Here is an 18,330-nt window from a genome sequence, read left to right as displayed (position 1 = left end):
TAATTACTTATGAAACAAATGATTATTTACATTGATGTGTGGTGATGGGTCAGGAAAATACTTAAATAAAATACTCTTCCACCTGAAAGCAAAACTTTTGTGGCATACTGTACCATCAGAGCTGGCACGGAGGACTAGATGACTCACCTCGCGCGCACGTGTGTGTGTGTGTGTGAGAGAGAGAGAGAGAGGCCTTGTTGCTTGTGCGTATGTGTGGGGTCACCCATCACCCGGCAGTTAACGACTACCACTCCTCCCCGCCTCCACCCCTCAACTTTTTTTTTCCGTGTATAGCGCGCATCCTTGATTTTTTTCCTTTACTTGACGAAGAAAAGGGCGCGCTATACACGAATATATACGGTATGTCACAGTAATAGTTTTTTTGGGGAGCCAAAGTTTTATTTCTTCCCTTTTTTTTTTCTGTATTTTTAACATTTATTTTGGGCAACTGTATACAGTATAATCGGGCATTTAGTAATTTAAAAACTTGAACTTCTGAAAATCTCATTCTAGACGAATGTCATATTTTATGCAGTGACACAATATGCAGAATGCAATAATTTTTTTAATGAGGATCCAATAGGGCTGTATATAATCAAGCAATGTCTTAAAATGGTGTTCTTAGCAAATATTGTACTTCTGCTTATTACAATACACACAACTTCAATTATTAACTTTTTAATATGAATTTTCTTATTTTCTCCAAAGGAATCACCTATCTCACATTGTTGTAGTTCAAAAACATCCTAAACAGCAAACTATGTGGCAATTAAATTTTCTTAACATACATAGAGTAGATTTCATTACATTAAATGAAGATGCATAGTATTCACAAACATACTAAATTTTGAAATTCACATTATGTTGTATCGCATAATCGTCTAGCATTTTATACTAAAATCATGTTTAAAAAGTAGGGGTGCAATTTTTATGCGGGAAAATTTTTTTGTTAGGTAAATTTATTCATAAAACAAAAACTACTAATGGAAAGTATGTTTATTTAAAAAGTGAAGTATAAAAGAGCATGCCAAACAATTTAAATTAATCAGTCATGCAACAAAAACATTTTGTTCAACTTGAAATAGAAAAACAAAAACCATAATCCGAAGTCCGAACATAAGCAGGAACTAACACATAATTATCATCTCAGTACACACTAACCACAAAAGAGTGCAGGCTATTTAGTTAACTTGGCACTAGACAGTGTGCGCACGTTGCATGAAATCTGCAAGCTATCGATATTGATATTCAACTACGTGTGCACGCTCTATATGGGAATCAACATAACCAAACATGAATGATGCCATCTAGCACTGGGTTGGCTTCATTTTTATAAGTGATACACAGCGGTGATGAAGACAAACAGATAAAGGTTATAACTTTTGAAAACATCTTTCTACTAAAATTAACACATCAGACTTCATATTTCTGTTCATTAAATAAGTAAGCAGAAATATCCAAATAAACATTAGATTTAAACTTTAAAATACATCGTTTTATACAGGAAAAGTAGCTACACATTGCTCGGAATCCAACAGTGGGACCAAAAATATCCTGTAATGTTTATGCAAGTAATACCCCCCCCCCCCCCCCCCCCCAATTTTCTGATGCCCTAGAGTAACAATGTGACGATTATGTGCATCCGAAGATTATGCGATAAAACACGGTGTACAGTATTTTTTCTTCAAAATCAGTATGTTTCAGCATCCACACCTATTATGCTTTCCAGACATTTTGAAAGTTAATTCCATTTTCAATAATGAATTGCAGCAAAAATGTTAAGCTATTCAAATTCAGTTCTTTGCAACCAATATACAGATATTGTATCTGCAATATTTCTACATTAAAGAACACCAAAACTCTTAAACTAATTAATTTAAGAATAGTTTTACAGAATAAGTACTGAAAGCGTACAAATGTATTGGCTGTTTTACATGTTAAGTTAACTTAAAATAATTTACATTTGCCACCCAACTGTATATTAAAAAAAAAAAAAAAATTGAATGGAACATATTTTTACTTTTTTTTTTTTTAAATGAAACAAAACAGAAAACCATTTCAACATGACTATGAAATGTTTTAGTTTTGGAATGAACGGACTGACACATGTAAAATGTTCACGTGCAGCACATCTTGTCTGGCACATCAGTTGCTGCTAAGAACCAACAAGAAACTGCAGGATGTGATGCTCGACTCTCGCAGCCAGTCACATGAAATCGTCTGAGTCGTTACCATCCGGACACATGTTGGAGGTCATGTTCTCAGACTTCATAAGTGTTGTGTAGCTCCTGCCAAGAAACAAACAAAAATTAAAAATTATTGTTTGCACACTTTTCTGCAAAAAAAAAAATATATATATTTCTGACCTCTACAGAATGACCGAAGTTCAAGGTATATTACAAACAATGAAATTTATGACAATAGCAATCACTAAAATAGCTTATTCATTAATAAACATCAGAAGTACAAGTTCTGACATAGTTAAATACAACACTTATCTAATTATATTTGTATTACCTCCTATCATCGTGAAACTAACGGTGTGCTTTTGCACATCTATCTCCATCTCTGTCAAACAATTTGTGACATTACTCTGAAGATACTTTGTTTAGTTGGTATAGGGAAATGTACGCTAAACTGCATTCACATGATGTAATTGCAATTGATACCTGTCATTACTTTAATTGCCTCATTTATGTCTAAATAATTTTGTTACTGGTGGTTTTCTCTATTCTCTGTCAAACCTAGCTTTCAAATGGATGAGAACATTTAAGTTTGCTCAGTTTTTAATATAGTTGTTAATACAGCTGTACATATTTTTTTTAGAAAAAAATATGTTCATATACAACACAAGTTTGGCTAAAATAAAGCTATAAATTTGTAGCATTGACTCCAGTTAATTGTTTGCTATGACCATGATGAGTGCCAACTGTCGATGAATACAGTAGAATCCCGCTGATGCGACCCCTCACGGTTCCCGGAAAAACGGACTTATAAACGGAAGGGTCGCAATAGAGAATTCGGGCCAATCCTCCCCCCCCCCCCCCCCCCCCCAACCCAAAAAAAACATTAAAAATCACATTTGTTCGCATAGATTTCAAATTCAAATAGTCTATGGTGTAAAAAAGACAACTTTTTAAATTCATATTACAGTATTTAAATAGCATGATGTCTCCCCAAATAAACGATACCCTAAAAAGCAATATTGGAGCTCCCGTTGCCGAGAAAAAAAAATTCAACACAGTGCAGCGTGTCCATTTTCGCCATCTTTGTATAGAAAAATCAGACGATTTAGTGTTGAAATGATAACTTTTTATTAAAGGTTTATTATGTCTCTTGCGGGCTGCATTAGTGTGGTGTTTGAAAGGTTGTGTCCCGGTGACACAACGGGTGGTCTGGCGGCGCTATCGCTCTGGTCCGTCCGGCTGACGTGCAGGAATAGGAATGCGAGAAGTAGGGTGGGTAAACGCGTGTGTGTGAGAGATAGAAAGAGAGAAAGAAAGAGAGAGTGTGAAAAAGGAGTTGGGGGGGGGGGGGGGTGGCGGCGACCAGCAGCATCGTTGGCTAGCGAGAGAGTGACGGTAAATGTCGACCTTGACCACTTCCGCTTGCTGCAGGGCTCGCTCTCTTTTATGTCTCCCACTCCCACAAATATATTGGCTGGCAGGTCTCGCCCTCTTCACCTTATCTCTATCTCTCACGCACACTTGAAGCCCCTAATACTTAGGCACGGGACCGGGACGGCAATAGACGCGCGCGTAGATGCTATCAGGTGATGCGCGCAGTTTACCTGTATTGGCTAGCGTGGACAGTCTAGAGGGGTGGTATCTATTTTTAGCCGTCTTTTGTATGCCTGCCTGCTTACAGTACAGCGCTCGCCAAGATAAACGTGAACAAATAGCGCCCAACAAAGTGTAACAGACTTGTTTTTCAGCCGATTTTACTCAAATTTTCGACTTTCTCTGCTCAAATTTTTCACGGTTCCTCAAAAAACGGTCGTATAAACGGAATGGACGCATCAGAGGGGGGTCGCATCGGCGGGATTCTACTGTATGTAATAAAATTGTTTATATAAATAAAAAAAACTGTCTGTAATAAGAAACTACTGCGCAGGAAAATAAAGTGGTGATTCAGAGTGGCCATCAGCCTTGAATTTCAGGAAAAGCGAGAAACATGCATAACCTTTCGTCATTGGAAAAAATCCTGGAATTAGGCTTGAAGTATTTGTTGAATTTGATCACTCTCCCAGATAATATGTCTACTAGTTTTACAGGTTAAGTCAAACCCAGAATTGTTATGATATAAGAATTTAATTAAATATAAAAAAAGCTTTTACCATTTGCTAATTAGTGGCAGTTCTGCTTTAAAGTGGTTTCGTCAATTTCAATTAATTTTAATGCTCACACCTATATTGAAAATTGGCGGCTGATCACCAAACAATTGAATACTTTTATCGTCCTTGGGCATTTGCATCGTAAATGTGGCGATGGTGCTATTTTACAGAAGGTTTTAGGCTTAGACGTAGAGTGGATATTATTTTAAATCCATACAAAGGGCACCCAAATTATTGAGATGTTGCTTACAAGACATTTTGTACCTTTTTTTTTTCATTTCTTCTTTTCTTTCTTTCAATTTTCAACTTTTAACTTTCTATTAATTGAAATTCATATACAGTTCCGACCAATTTTACGGTATAAATGATGGCATAAATGCCTAGAATCTTTTTTCTGATTTTAGTTCATACAGATGAGCTATTACATTGTAAAATAGTTGTAGTTTGTGAAAAAAGTCATTTTGCCAAAATGCTGTTCAGAAGACTTATTCTAATTTCTGTGCACAATGATCAATTTGATACGTTTATCTTCTCTTATTTGTCAATAGTTATATGTTACAGTTTGCATGGGAAAAATGTAAGTAAATTAATTTTTTATCGCAAATCGTTAATTGCATACCTAACTGGCTCCATCAATACTGATAAAAAAATATTTTCTTACTATTTACATGTAAGAGTTCAAGCTTTGTTTTTTTTTTTTTGTCTGTCTAAAATGATTTAAAGCCCTGGTGGTTCTTCAGAAGACATGACCCTACCTGATTCTGAAATCATTTTGTATGCGACGTCACTCTGTACGTGTCGAGACAGTCAACTTTAATGCAGGGTAATTATAAAGTCCGTGAAACATTTCATAAAATCAGTACAGCCAAATGGAAAAGAATAATGTAACAAATTATATACTGCGTGAAAGAACAACTCTCAAAGTTTTTTTGAATGTAGCACCAAAAAGCTATTTTAAAAAACAACCGACAGGGGCGCTAGTGCATGTAGTTGCTGAAAATGGCTGCGAACCAGGCAAAGAAAGACTTTTGTGTGCTTGAATACGCCCGTAGCGAATCGGTAGTGAGTGTCCAAAGAGCTTTCCGTGGCAATTTTAACAAAACACCACCAGTTTACAATAGCATAATGAAGTGGTACAAGAAATTCGAGGAAGACGGCTGTTTGTGCAACGCAAAACGGTCGGGTCGGCCAGGCGTGTCACAACAGACAGTGGATTGTGTACGGGACGTGATGGTGCGGAGTCCCAAGAAGTCAACTTATCGGGCTAGTGCAGAATTGAACATCCCTCAGCCAACAGTGTGGAAAATTCTTCCTAAGCGATTAAGAGTGAAGCCGTACAAATTGCAGCTTCTGCAAGCCATCAGCCACGATGACAAATTGCTCCGACTGCAATTCTGCATTGCCATGCAGAACCTTCTTGACGACGATGACTTTGCGAGCAAATTAATCTTCAGTGACGAAGCCACTTTTCATCTCTCAGGAAGAGTCAACCGACACAACACACGCATATGGGGGACAGAGAATCCTCATGCAACTGTCGAACACGTCTGAGATTCGCCAAAAGTTAACGTGTTCTGTGCCATGTCAAACAAGACAGTTTATGGCCCCTTCTTCTTCGCTGAGAGAACTGTAACTGGTATCACCTACCTCAACATGCTGCAATTGTGGCTTATGCCACAACTTGAAGCTGATAGCAGGGACTTCATCTTCCAACAAGATGGTGCTCCACCTCATTACCACAATGTGGTACGAGATTATCTGAATGAGACGTTGCCACATCACTGGATGGGCCGTGGGGCGGCCGCTGATCAAGTCCTACTCCCGTGGCCACCACAATAACCGGACTTCACACCTTGTGATTTTTTCTTGTGGGGATACATCAAGGATAGTATTTATGTTCCACCTCTACCACAGAACCTTGACGAATTGAGACACCGCATCGTAGCAGCTGCTCTTACTATCACTCCTGATTTTCTGGGTCGGGTATGGGCAGAATTGGACTATCGATTAGATGTGTGTCGTGTGACGCAAGGTGGACACACAGAACATGTATAACTAGTGAAAAAAAAAAAAAAAAAAAAACTTTGAGAGTTTTCTTTCACGTGGTATATAATTTGTTACATAATTCTTAGCCATTTCACTGTACCGATTTTTTGAAATGTTTCACAGACTTTATAATTACCCTGTATTTAGGGTCATCAGCAGGCTGGCAGGGTGTGTGGATTGCATTCACCATTGTTTTGAGATGCCATGAATGACATATGCCAAATCAAAGGTTTATCCAATGTACAAAGGTGCAGTAAACACTGAAAATATATATTACATGAAATAAAACATAATAACAAGCAAAGTACGCTGTTAAAACATGCTCACTAATTAGCTTTGACTGACTGAAAATGTATTTGAGCACTTAAAAAAAAGAGGGTGTCATTCACATATTTTTCACTTTTTTATTCTTTAAATTGTATTTAATTTTGTTAAGAATTTATAGGTCTACCTACTAAAAATTTTTATTTGTAAAATGTGCCACAATTAGTTAACAAAATGGCCATTTTACAAAAGATTCTATTCACAAAATAAAAATATCCAAGTATTTCGATGAAGACATGAAAATATGGTACATAGCCAATATTTACTTTATTCGCAAACTCGGGATCTGTATTGACTAGAGCAGGAGCGTAACAGATTTTTGCATAGTTTTCTTGAGTGGTTCTTGCCTACCTTTATTATCTTTATTCGTAGCAATTGTATTATGGTGAGCAACAAAATGAGAGATATAGTAGCCTTAAGCTCGAGATCTAAATCAAACCTGATAAGAAGTGTATCCGACCCAAGCGGTGCCGGTTACCTCAGCTCAGCTTCCTCTTGTTTCCGCCTCTCTTCCTCCTTCTCGCGCTCCTTCTGCTCTCTCAGCAGCCTCTTCTTGTCCTCCCGCTCGCTCTTGTCCCTCTCCTCCCGCTCCGCCTGCAGGTCGGGCTGGGCTTCCCGCTTCGTCTTGTTCAGCCTGTTCACTATCTCGTTGATTCGCTTGGCCACTCTCATCTTACGCACCTGTCACAAGCCACCAGCACAACCACATCCATCAGGCTTGCTTGGCTCTTTTACCAACATAACTTTTGTAGTAATAACATTTAGGACTATATCTACACATTATATCAGCTAATCTTAACTACCGATAATAGTCTTGGTCACAGATACAGTTAAACGAATTCAGCTTTAAATTTAAAACTAGATTTAAAACTTGTACAAAAGCATCTCATGAGCGTTTCCACAACTTCTCTACCTATTTGAGATCCCCAATAGTCAACTCGTAATCATTACAATAACTACAGTACCCTTTAGTGTTTCATTAATATCAATTGTGATAACTTTTCGTAATTAATCACAATTTTATTTTATACTTACACACATACATGTTCTTGTTATTTCCATAGACAAAACAATAACAGTTTCTTTCTATCAACACAAAATAAAAACCGTCAATTAATATAAACAAACATAAACAGAAAATCGATACAATGGATGGCGCTAAATTTGAATTCATTTTAACACGCCCCTCTCAAATTTTTGCGTCTCTACAGACTTTTAATCCCATTGCTTCTGCATGACGATGATGCGCAGGTCCTGGAAGCGGCTTTGTGAGAGCATCAGCAGGCATTATTTCTGTTGGTATATATCTTAAACTTAGTTCATCATTTTTCAACAATTGACGCACAAAATGGTATCTTGTAGCAATGTGTTTAGTGCGTGAGTGACAAGTAGCATTTTCTGCAATGTATTTCGCACCTCTGTTGTCTGTTCCGAGATCTATTTTTGATAAATCAATCAAGTTCAATTCCAACATTAAATTTCGTAAATACAAAGCTTCGCGAGCTGTTTCTGACAAGTAGGCATGGTCGGGCAGAGAAATTTGACTTCGGGCGGGCTCGGGCGGGTAATTGTCCAAAATTTTCGGGCTCGGGCAATCTCGGTCGGGCATCAAAATCAGTTAATGAAATAAATTTTGAACATAAAATAGTCGTACTTAAGTTTGCATTGACAAACCTGAACTGTTTTTATTTATTTACTATACCGCACTGATATGAAAGTTAAACATTAAACTAAAAAATAGAGTGCATATTAATCTTGGAAATAAAGTGCTTATTAACTAAATTGTGTTTGGGTAGCTGCTTGAAGGTTCATTGTCACTGCTGATTGACCTACACTTCCACTGGTATCCATTTTGGTAAAATAATGACATGAATTAAATAGAAACAATTCACAACCACTTTCTGCAAATGCCACGCAACTACAATGTGTGTAATTAAAGTCAGCTTATAATCCTTCTCGCGCACAGCAAGCAGCTCCACCGGCCTTGAACACTACTTTGTGACTATTGAGCAGTGAGCATCCGCCGTGCGTACGCGCGCGCGCGTGTGTGTGTGTGTGTGTGTGTGTGTGTGTGTGTGTGTGTGTGTGTGTGAGAGAGAGAGGCGGGCGACCAGCTGCATCGTTAGTCAGCCAGCGAGAGTAACGGTAAATGTTGACCTTGACCACTTCCGCTTGCTGCAGGGCTCGCTCTCTTATATCTGTCTCCCCCTCCCACAAACACACTTGCTGACCGGGCACCTTCTTTATCTTATCTCTCACACACACTCCCTTCACTGGCTGGTGCCGGGACGGCGGCGGCGTGGCATGTTCCTGCAGCTGCCGCGCGTTCCAAAAAAAGAAGCTTTGTTTACTTGCGCCGTGCGGTATTGCCGTTTTCCAAGGTGCCCGATATTTTCGGGCACTGAAATACCCGCCCGGAATTTCGGGTATACTTGATACCCGAAACACTGCCCGAAATTTCGGGTACCCGACCATCCCTACTGACAAGGCTACATATTCAGCTTCAGTGGACGAAATCGCAACTGATTTCTGTTTCTTCGAACGCCATGATATTGCAGCTCCACTTAATGTAAATACATATCCTGTGTATGAAATTCTATCGAAGATTTCATTTGCGTGATCTGCGTCAGAATATCCTTGAATTCCATATGAGTTCCCCTTAAATGCTAGGCCATAATTTTGGGTACCTCGTAAATAACGTAATACACGTTTAGCTGCTGACCAATGAATATCTTGGTACTTTTCATTGAACTGCGATAATCTGTTTACAATAAATGTAATGTCCGGACGAGTAGCTATTGCCAAATACATCAATGATCCAATTAATTGTCTGAATGGTTTTTCTTCACTCCCTTTTCGATTTGAATTTCCATCTGGTAACTTTGCTTGATGTTCACAGGGAGTGTTTACAGGATTACATTCTTCCATGTTAAATTTTTTCAAAAGATTGTTTATATATTTTTGTTGACTCAATATAATTTCACCATTTTCTTGATTAATTTCAACTCCTAAACAGTGTCGTGCTAATCCTAAATCTTTTACTTCGAATTCATTTGCCAGACCAGTTTTAATTTCATTTAGCTTCTTTTCATTCTTTGATATGTACAAAATATCGTCAACGTAGACAACTAAAATCGTATACTGATCTTCACTCATGTTGTAATATAAGCAAGTTTCGCTTGCGGCTGAAATAAGTCCAATACCTTGCAACACTTCACTTAATCTTTTATGCCACTGACGACCAGCTTGTCGTAGACCATATAACGCTTTCCTTAACTTACAAACTTTATGTCCTTGTGCTAGTGTCAGGAGCATTTTTTGAGCTTCTTTTCCTATTCTGCTGTTTATACCATCATTTGTAATTATTTCTTGTAAAGCTTCTTGAATGTACTGTGGGGGTTCCATAAATATTTCTTCTTCTAAACTTCCATTTAAATAAGCTGCGACAATGTCCAATTGAAAAACTGGCAGTTTTTCACGAGCAGCCAGTGCCATCAAAAGTCTAACTGAATCTAATCTTGCTACAGGAGCAAATGTATCAGTAAAATCAACCCCTTGTCGCTGCGTAAAACCTCGAGCTACAACTCTTGCTTTTCTTCGCTCAAGTGTTCCATCGGGCTTTAATTTATTTTTAAGAACAATTTTACTTGTGATAACTGCTCTATGTTTAGGACGTTCAACTATTTCCCAAGTATTATATTTTATCAAACCTCGAATTTCTTCAGGGATAGCTTTCATCCATTCAGCTGCTTCGTTTCCAGTCATAGCTTCTTTCAGTGTTATGTTAACCAGTTTGCTTCGTCGAGTATGTCAATTTCATTTTCTGCACCATCAACAAATATTTCATCATCACTCAGAACTCCTTGCGTTCCAGTATGGTTATAATTTTCATATTCTTCTTGATCTTCATTTACTTTTGCTGTTGGTCCAGTGTTATAAATTTTACGCGGTCTTCCTCGTTTACCTAATCTCTCCAATCGTGGTCTTCCGGGCATTTTATGCAAAATTGGCTGAAAAATTTCATCTTGTGCCTGTTCTTTTTTATTTATTTGCTCATTTCCTATTTCTTCATTTTCTTCCTGAATTTTATTTTGCATATGTACACATTCAAAATCATCTTTATTACTCTCAATGGTTTTACTTCCCTTTTCTTCATTCAAAAATTGGTTTTCCAGTATTCGTACATCTCTTGCTACAACAACTTTCCTTTCGACTGGAATCCATACTCGGTAGCCTTTCGATTCTTCAGAATAACCTACCAGCACACCTTCTTGTGATCGTGAATCAAATTTTGATTTTCCTAATCCTTTTTCCAAAACAAATGTTTTTGCGCCAAACACTTTCAAGTTACTCAAGTCCGGCACTTCTTTGTTCCAAGCTTCAAATGGAGAATGACTGTCTAGACTAGATGTTGGGCACCTGTTTCTCAAATAATTTGAAGTAGATACTGCTTCAGCCCAAAATCCATGACCTAATCCAGAACTTATCAAAAGACATCGTGCCATTTCAACTAATGTTCTATTTTTTCGTTCTGCCATTCCATTTTGTTGTGGTGTATAAGGAACTGTCAGACGTCGACGAATACCATTTTTCTTTAAGAAATCATCAAATTCCTTATTGCAATATTCTTTACCGTTGTCTGACATCAAACATTTTATTTTACGACCAGTTTGTGTTTCAACACAAACTTTGTATTCCTTAAAAACTCGAAAAACATCACTTTTATTTCTAATGAATCGAACTTCACACCAACGAGTGCTATCGTCAATGAATGTCACGAAATACCTAGCGTGTCCTAATGACTCTGTTCTTGATGGTCCCCAGACGTCGGTATGTATTAATTCCAATATGTTTGTACATTTTTCAGATTTCTTGGGAAATGGCAAGGCGGTCATTTTTCCTTGTAAACATACCTCACATGTTCCCAACTGCTTTTCTCCATTTAGCTTTATTCCAACAGCTAATCCTTTTCGTGGAATCTTTAACAAGTCTTCTTCATTCAAATGACCAAGACGATGATGCCATAACTTCAAACTAGCAGAATTATCATTTGCAACATTTGTTTGTTCTCTACTACCGCAAACATAGTATAGATTTCCAACTCTTTGTGCTAACAGTTTTATCTTACCATCTTTCCCGAAAACTGTTGCACCAGTTTTGTGAAAAGTGACTGTATTTTCGTGATCAGTGATTCTCGCAACAGATAACAAATTTGTTCTCAATTCTTTTACTAACAGTGTATCATTTAGTTTTACCGACCTGTTTACTTTCCCATCCGTAGTAGTAACTTGCGCAGTTCCTTTTGCAACAATTTCAGTCTCCGCACTGCTAGCTAACAAAACTTTTCCATTTGTTGATGACATATTTAGAAACGCTGCTTCATTACAACACATGTGAGACTTGCAACCACTATCCAGACACCATCGATCATCGCTTGATGTAATCTTCGTATGTAAAGATTCCTCGGTAATTTTCTCTTTGATTTTGAACACATCTTCAACTTGAGATTCAACTTTTGACGAAAATTCTTGACCATCATCACTTAGTTTTCTGGGACAATCAATTGCCTTATGTCCTATTTTATTACATTTAAAACAGTTGTATTTGAAAGGCCTATTAAAATCACTATTGTATCTGCGTGGACTTCCTCGATATTGCTTGAAACTTTTCTGATTTTTCCTTACCCACATAACCTCAGAATCGTCTGTATCTCGTTGATTTTTGGCTTCATACCTTTCGATAATTTTTTCTCGAAGAACATCCGGTTTTGGCAATTCGTTTTGAGACTCCATTGCACATCTAAACATTTCAAAACTTGGTGGTAGTGCGTTTAGAAGTAACGATTGTAAATCATTGTGCATCTGAACGCCCATAGCTGACAGTTTTGCAATTATATCGAAAAACTCCATCAGTTGTGTGTGGAAATCATCATTTTCCCTTATTTTGTACGAAGTTACACGTTTTAATAAACTTGCCCTTTTTACTGGTCCTGTGGAAGCATATTCTGACTTTAACTTATCCCAAACTTGTTTTGAAGTTTTTAAACCTTTTACCATACGTAATAAACTGGGATCTATTGCAATTATTAGATCTGATTTTGCTTTAGCATCATCATCCTCCCACTTTTCAAGGTCTTGTAGTGAAGCGTCCTTACCTTCAACTGGTTCTGGTCTTGGCTTTCTTCCATTTACGTATACCCATGTTCCATTTTTAACCATCACAGCTTCAATTTGAATTGCCCAAGTATCGTAGTTCTCCTTTGTGAGAGGTTTAATCGAACTCGACGAAAACATCTTAAAAAACTTATTAAGTCTGATCAAATTTTCACGAAACACAACTTTTACATTCAGTGGATCAACAATTTATATTTTAAGCACTCTGGGCCCATAACCTGATAACTTTTCGTAATTAATCACAATTTTATTTTATACTTACACACATACATGTTCTTGTTATTTCCATAGACAAAACGATAACAGTTTCTTTCTATCAACACAAAATAAAAACCGTCAATTAATATAAACAAACATAAACGGAAAATCGATACAATGGATGGCGCTAAATTTGAATTCATTTTAACAAATTGAATTAGCATGACGTACTAAAAAAATAAAAAAGTATAATATAATATAGTAGTGTAATAAACTGATGAAAGAACTGAAGGAGACTTACAATTACAAAGTCTGAAGTTTCACAAGAGCAGGATCTCACTATAAAGTACCTAATTATTTTCAAGTATATATTTTCGGAGCCCTACAAAAGTTTTACGTTCAGTTATTAAAAGTTCCATTACTAAGGTGCTTGGCATTTAGTTTCCAGTGTACCTTCAGGCCTTCCACCTGTTTTTAAGCAGAAGCGCACCATAAAAAAATACTTACTTCATTGTCTTTAAAGAAACCGACTTGTCCCACTTCCATCCCTTCTGTTTTCTTCAGGTTCGACCACATGGTGTAGATGACGTCAATGTCGTTCATCTTGTTCCCTAGGATGCTGTTGGCCTTCACCAGCTGGGCCGCGTCCTCCAGGACTGCCGTCGGGACGTCGTCCAGCGACTGGCCCTGCGCACGGGCAAGTGGTTCCATCGCGCTTCTCTCGGAGCAAACCATTAATCTATTTATTTATTTATTTATTTATTTATAATTGTAACATGCCAACTAACAGGACAAAGCCTTTAATGGTAGGTACACAATTAGACACAAATACTCACAATAAACATAAATGAAAAACACAAAACAATACAATATAAAAACAAAACACACATAACAAAGACGATAAAACAAAATTCAAATGTTACAATTTAGACAACACAGAACAAAAAACAAACATGATCATTAAGAACTAAAGAAAAAAATTAAAGTTTTTATCAAATTTATTAAAGTTGGTTACTAGCCTAAAGATAAGATCATTGTTTCTGTTAACTGTACATAAAGTGGAAGTTAAACGACTATTAAAAGGAGGTACTCTTAAACCGGTGTTGTCAAGTATACATAAACCTAGAAAAAATGTTTGGAAAAAATAATAAAATTGGTACAAAATGCTGCAGAACCAAATCGTTATGTTGGAGGATTTTTAGACAAGGATAACAAGGAAAAAATTCCAGCAAATGCTTTAAATGCCTGTGTCAAGCCAAGTTCTCCATATTTGTCTGCAGAGCTTCAGAAAAATACCACACAATATGAAAACTGCTCAAGATAGCAGGAGTGGTGTCTGTTAACGAAAATCATTCAGAAATACGCAGAGGGTGAATGAGAAGTTTTGTTTCTATATTTTGTTTTTAAATTGCACTTTTAAGAAAGTGAAAATGGCTATAACGTGTGTTTTCAGAGTAATGTTTAGGCATGAAACTCCTGGTAGATTCTTGAAAGCACTGAAGGGACTTGCGATACACCTCTATCCTTCATTTTACCGTTATTTAATGTTATAACTTCCACTCAAATCTCAGTTTCCCCATGCACAACAAGACTGCACGCTGGTTACAGAGGCGATACTGCAAGCATCACACTAATCATCCCACCTCACTCTGACTATGCGGGCCCCTCGATCTCCTGTTCCATTATATTGTCAAGTCTGTGGGGTAAACAAGGGAGATATAAAATACACGTACCAGTTGCAGCAATGATAAATTTGTATTTGCAGACTGGGTGTAAACTAAACACAACAAAACAAATCTGCATGTTTGGAATAACTTTTATATGCACATATAATTTAATTTTTGAAGGTTTTTTTTACTGTAAATTCTCTTGTGATGGTATAATACAGTTATTGTCTGTGATAGTTCTAAGTGGTACAGTTATTGTCTGTGATAGTTCTAAGTGGTTTTTCACAACAAAATTTGAAAATGTAGGCACATTACTGCAATATTGATATTTATTATTTACCTTTGGTATCAATTCACAAGATTTTCTTAGTCTACCTGTTATAAGTTTGGAATATTACGGAGACCTATGAAAAATTACATTGGTGATCATGCATATCATAATTTTCACTGAACACAACATTTATGTTTTGCACTCACTTTTATGTAGAATGAAAAGAAACATTAATTAAAAATAGAAACTCACTGAATGTAGCCGTAAGTAAACGTGCGCTGAGGAAAGTTTGTCCACATGAAACCAAACGTCTTCAGGCCAGCCCCATTTAATGAGTTTCTCATCTGCAACAGGCCATATCACATGTAACAGTTTTTTTTTATTAAATATACCAGTTACAAGTTAACAATATTTTTATAAATATATACACACACAGAGAAAGAGAGAGAGAGAGAGAGAGAGAGAGAAATATGCAATGTCAGTTTCTTCATAGATCCAGACAGCATACGTCTACAGCAAGAAAGCTGTTACTGTGTCACATAGTATTAGATTGATTGTAACTAAAAATTCACGATTTAGACAGTTGAATCTATGACGTTTTATTTAAGGGCCGCCATAAGGGAGTGTCCGAAATTTGTGGTGGTGAAGTCCATTTATGTTGACGTTTCTTTATTTAATTTTTCTCCCACTTCTGGTGTGTATGACTATGGTATTCGAGGTGAAGAAATGAATACAAATAATTTTGTTTTTAGGTTTTAAATGACAAATATGGCGTTTTTTGAATCATTCATGTGATTTTTCTGTTACTGTTTAGCGACACAGTAGTGTGAAAAACTTTAAATACTTATATAAACTAATATACCTAAATACTAAATGTTTAAAACATCTCTTATTGTTTATTTTACTTTTTTTATCAAGTCCTATTGAAACTCAAAAATGGCTTAATATCAACAGTGAATGATGCTACTAGACAAATTCATTACGTATGCCATGTTAAACATACGTAAGGAAACTAATATTCATTATTTTTAGTTTTCGAGGTCAAATCTAATACAAAAAGTGTATTATTCGTATTTGTTTTTTTGAAAATTTGAAGATAAGCACAGGCCTAATTATTTGATTAATAGTCTGAATTATCAAAAGCTTTTTTAGGGTTACATAGAGGAACACCTGTAGTGTTCGAAAAACCCTGTTCAAGTTTCTATTATTTAATTTACAGAAAAGCCACTCTCTAGAAATTTACCCAAACTCCCCAAGCTTGTATTCTTGTGACAAATGATAGGTGCAACCAAACCATAGATATAATCCATCCGTCCATCATCAGTAGAGACCTGTACAATTCGCGGTTTCGATGGCCTTCAGGATAGACTGCACATACCCCTGTACACTCGGGCATATAATGCAAGTTCATTGGCTGCCAACTTGTAAGTCGTCGCAGCTGGTTTGTCCGTGATTCGATCCTTCTTTGGTTGAGGGTTTATAACTGGTTGAGATTCGTCCAGATGAACAATAAGCCAATAGCAAAATTATCTAAGAGGTATATGTTTCAATTCTAGCCTATCACCGAATGAATCCGCAAATTTTGCCAAATCTTTTGATGGAGACATTTTTCGGGTCATCCAATTTGCTGCAGGACACGTGAAATACGGTCAGAGGCAACCAACTATAGAAATTACAGCTTAACTTCAAAATCCCTTAAGATAGTAAAGGTTGCCGACAATAGCTTGCTAACATTTTTAAGGTTATAATTTCATTCGTGCGTCAAAAGTTAAAGCTTGGGAAGCTTTTGACGGGCGGATTTAATTTTTCGGGCCCTCCAATTGGCTTGAGATCACGTGATTGACGGACTAATGGAAACAGACGGATGCGACGGATCACTTGAGTCCAGCTTTACCCAAATACTTTAACAATAATATTTATGAAATACTTACTCTCGTACTTATCTGCACCCATAAAAAGCGTCACCGGTGGAGAGACCACTGAAAACCAAATTATCCAAAATAAACACACAAACAATAAGGTTATAAACTAACAAATTCCATCAAATGTTGTGTGTTACAAAATAGCAGGTAAATTTTAGGCTAAAGTCTCTTACCATTGCTCGTAAAGTAAAGCACCATGATAGCCTTGTTTCTCAAAACAAAAAACCAACACTTCGTTCTAAATTTGGCTCATTACAATGAACACAATTAAAATATAAAACGTGCGATTTGAATTGAAACCAAAGTATCTTTACAAATAAAACCCATAGAGAAAGGAATCACATAGAATTGAGTCGATTATCCAAGCCAACTCTATGTTCGAGTACATAGATCTTGGTGAGTCTTTGGTCCCGACCATGGAGCAACATAAATAATTGACCTGTATAACCGTGATGGTATATTTTATTGTAAAATTTAATTTTGGAAATAAAAAAATTATGTGTATTGAATACTAATTAATATTTTTTATGAATTCATGCATAGGCAATATATTAATTTTTCAATGTTAAATGAAAATTTTTCAATGTTTTGTATTTAGTTGGCAACAGGTAAAATGAGAAAACGCGGAATTATTTGAAGCAATGACCATATAACAATAGAATAAAGAGTAGCATATAACCGAATCGGGGTGTGTGTGTGTTGGTTTAGTATCACAATTAAATTTCATATTAAAATGTTGCGAAAAAAAACACAGGACACCGCTATGTCATTAAATATAAGTATTCATATTCAATAGTTGTACTAACCAGTTTATTGTCGTATAAAATATATTGAGAGCATGAACTAGGATAAATAACAGCAGTCAATACTACAGTGGAAAATACTATACAAGCGTGCAATGGACTGCCTACGTGATAGCCTGTCTAAAATTATTTTATTTTTAGAATCTCCTAAGGTAGAAGATCTGTGTGCCATTGTTGCACATATTGATCCTGTGGAGAAACATGATACTTCAGCAAAGTCAAACTTCCATTGGCAGTTATTAAAATGCAGGTTTGGTCAATTTTAAATCCTATAATAGCTCAGCAAGTCTTAATCTATTAGCAAATTTTGTTGATGACAATTTTGAATGGTACTTTACAATTAGAAACAATGCAAAAAATTTTAAAGTAGTAAAAAATCAATTCTTAATTGTCCATCCCTATTAAAAATTACTTTTACAAAATGCTTTCAACATCATGAAAGTAAAAAAAAATTAATACCAAACTTTGTTTATTCCTTGCAGTCTTAAATGATTCTTTCTTAGGTTGATAAAGGAAAACGTTTTCACTTAAATATGTGATACATCTACATAATTAATTAATTATAATTTTATGTACACAAGCTTGTTTTCTTA

General features: G+C 36.3%; 1 protein-coding gene across 1 annotated transcript; it reads right to left on the bottom strand.

The window, feature by feature from the left end:
* Positions 1-1,999: 1,999 nt before the first annotated feature.
* Positions 2,000-17,341, bottom strand: LOC134537858 (coiled-coil domain-containing protein 25). Its single transcript, XM_063378737.1, has 6 exons — positions 17,108-17,341; positions 16,944-16,991; positions 15,265-15,356; positions 13,582-13,761; positions 7,182-7,384; positions 2,000-2,288 (listed from the first exon to the last, which is right to left on the bottom strand). Exons 1-6 carry the CDS (start codon positions 17,130-17,132, stop codon positions 2,207-2,209), a joined length of 630 nt encoding a protein of 209 aa, XP_063234807.1. The 5' UTR covers positions 17,133-17,341; the 3' UTR covers positions 2,000-2,206.
* Positions 17,342-18,330: the final 989 nt, after the last annotated feature.

The sequence above is a fragment of the Bacillus rossius genome, chromosome 12 (assembly GCF_032445375.1).
Source record: "Bacillus rossius redtenbacheri isolate Brsri chromosome 12, Brsri_v3, whole genome shotgun sequence".
Classification (NCBI taxonomy): domain Eukaryota; kingdom Metazoa; phylum Arthropoda; class Insecta; order Phasmatodea; family Bacillidae; genus Bacillus; species Bacillus rossius.
This window is presented reverse-complemented; position numbering and strand designations above follow the sequence as displayed.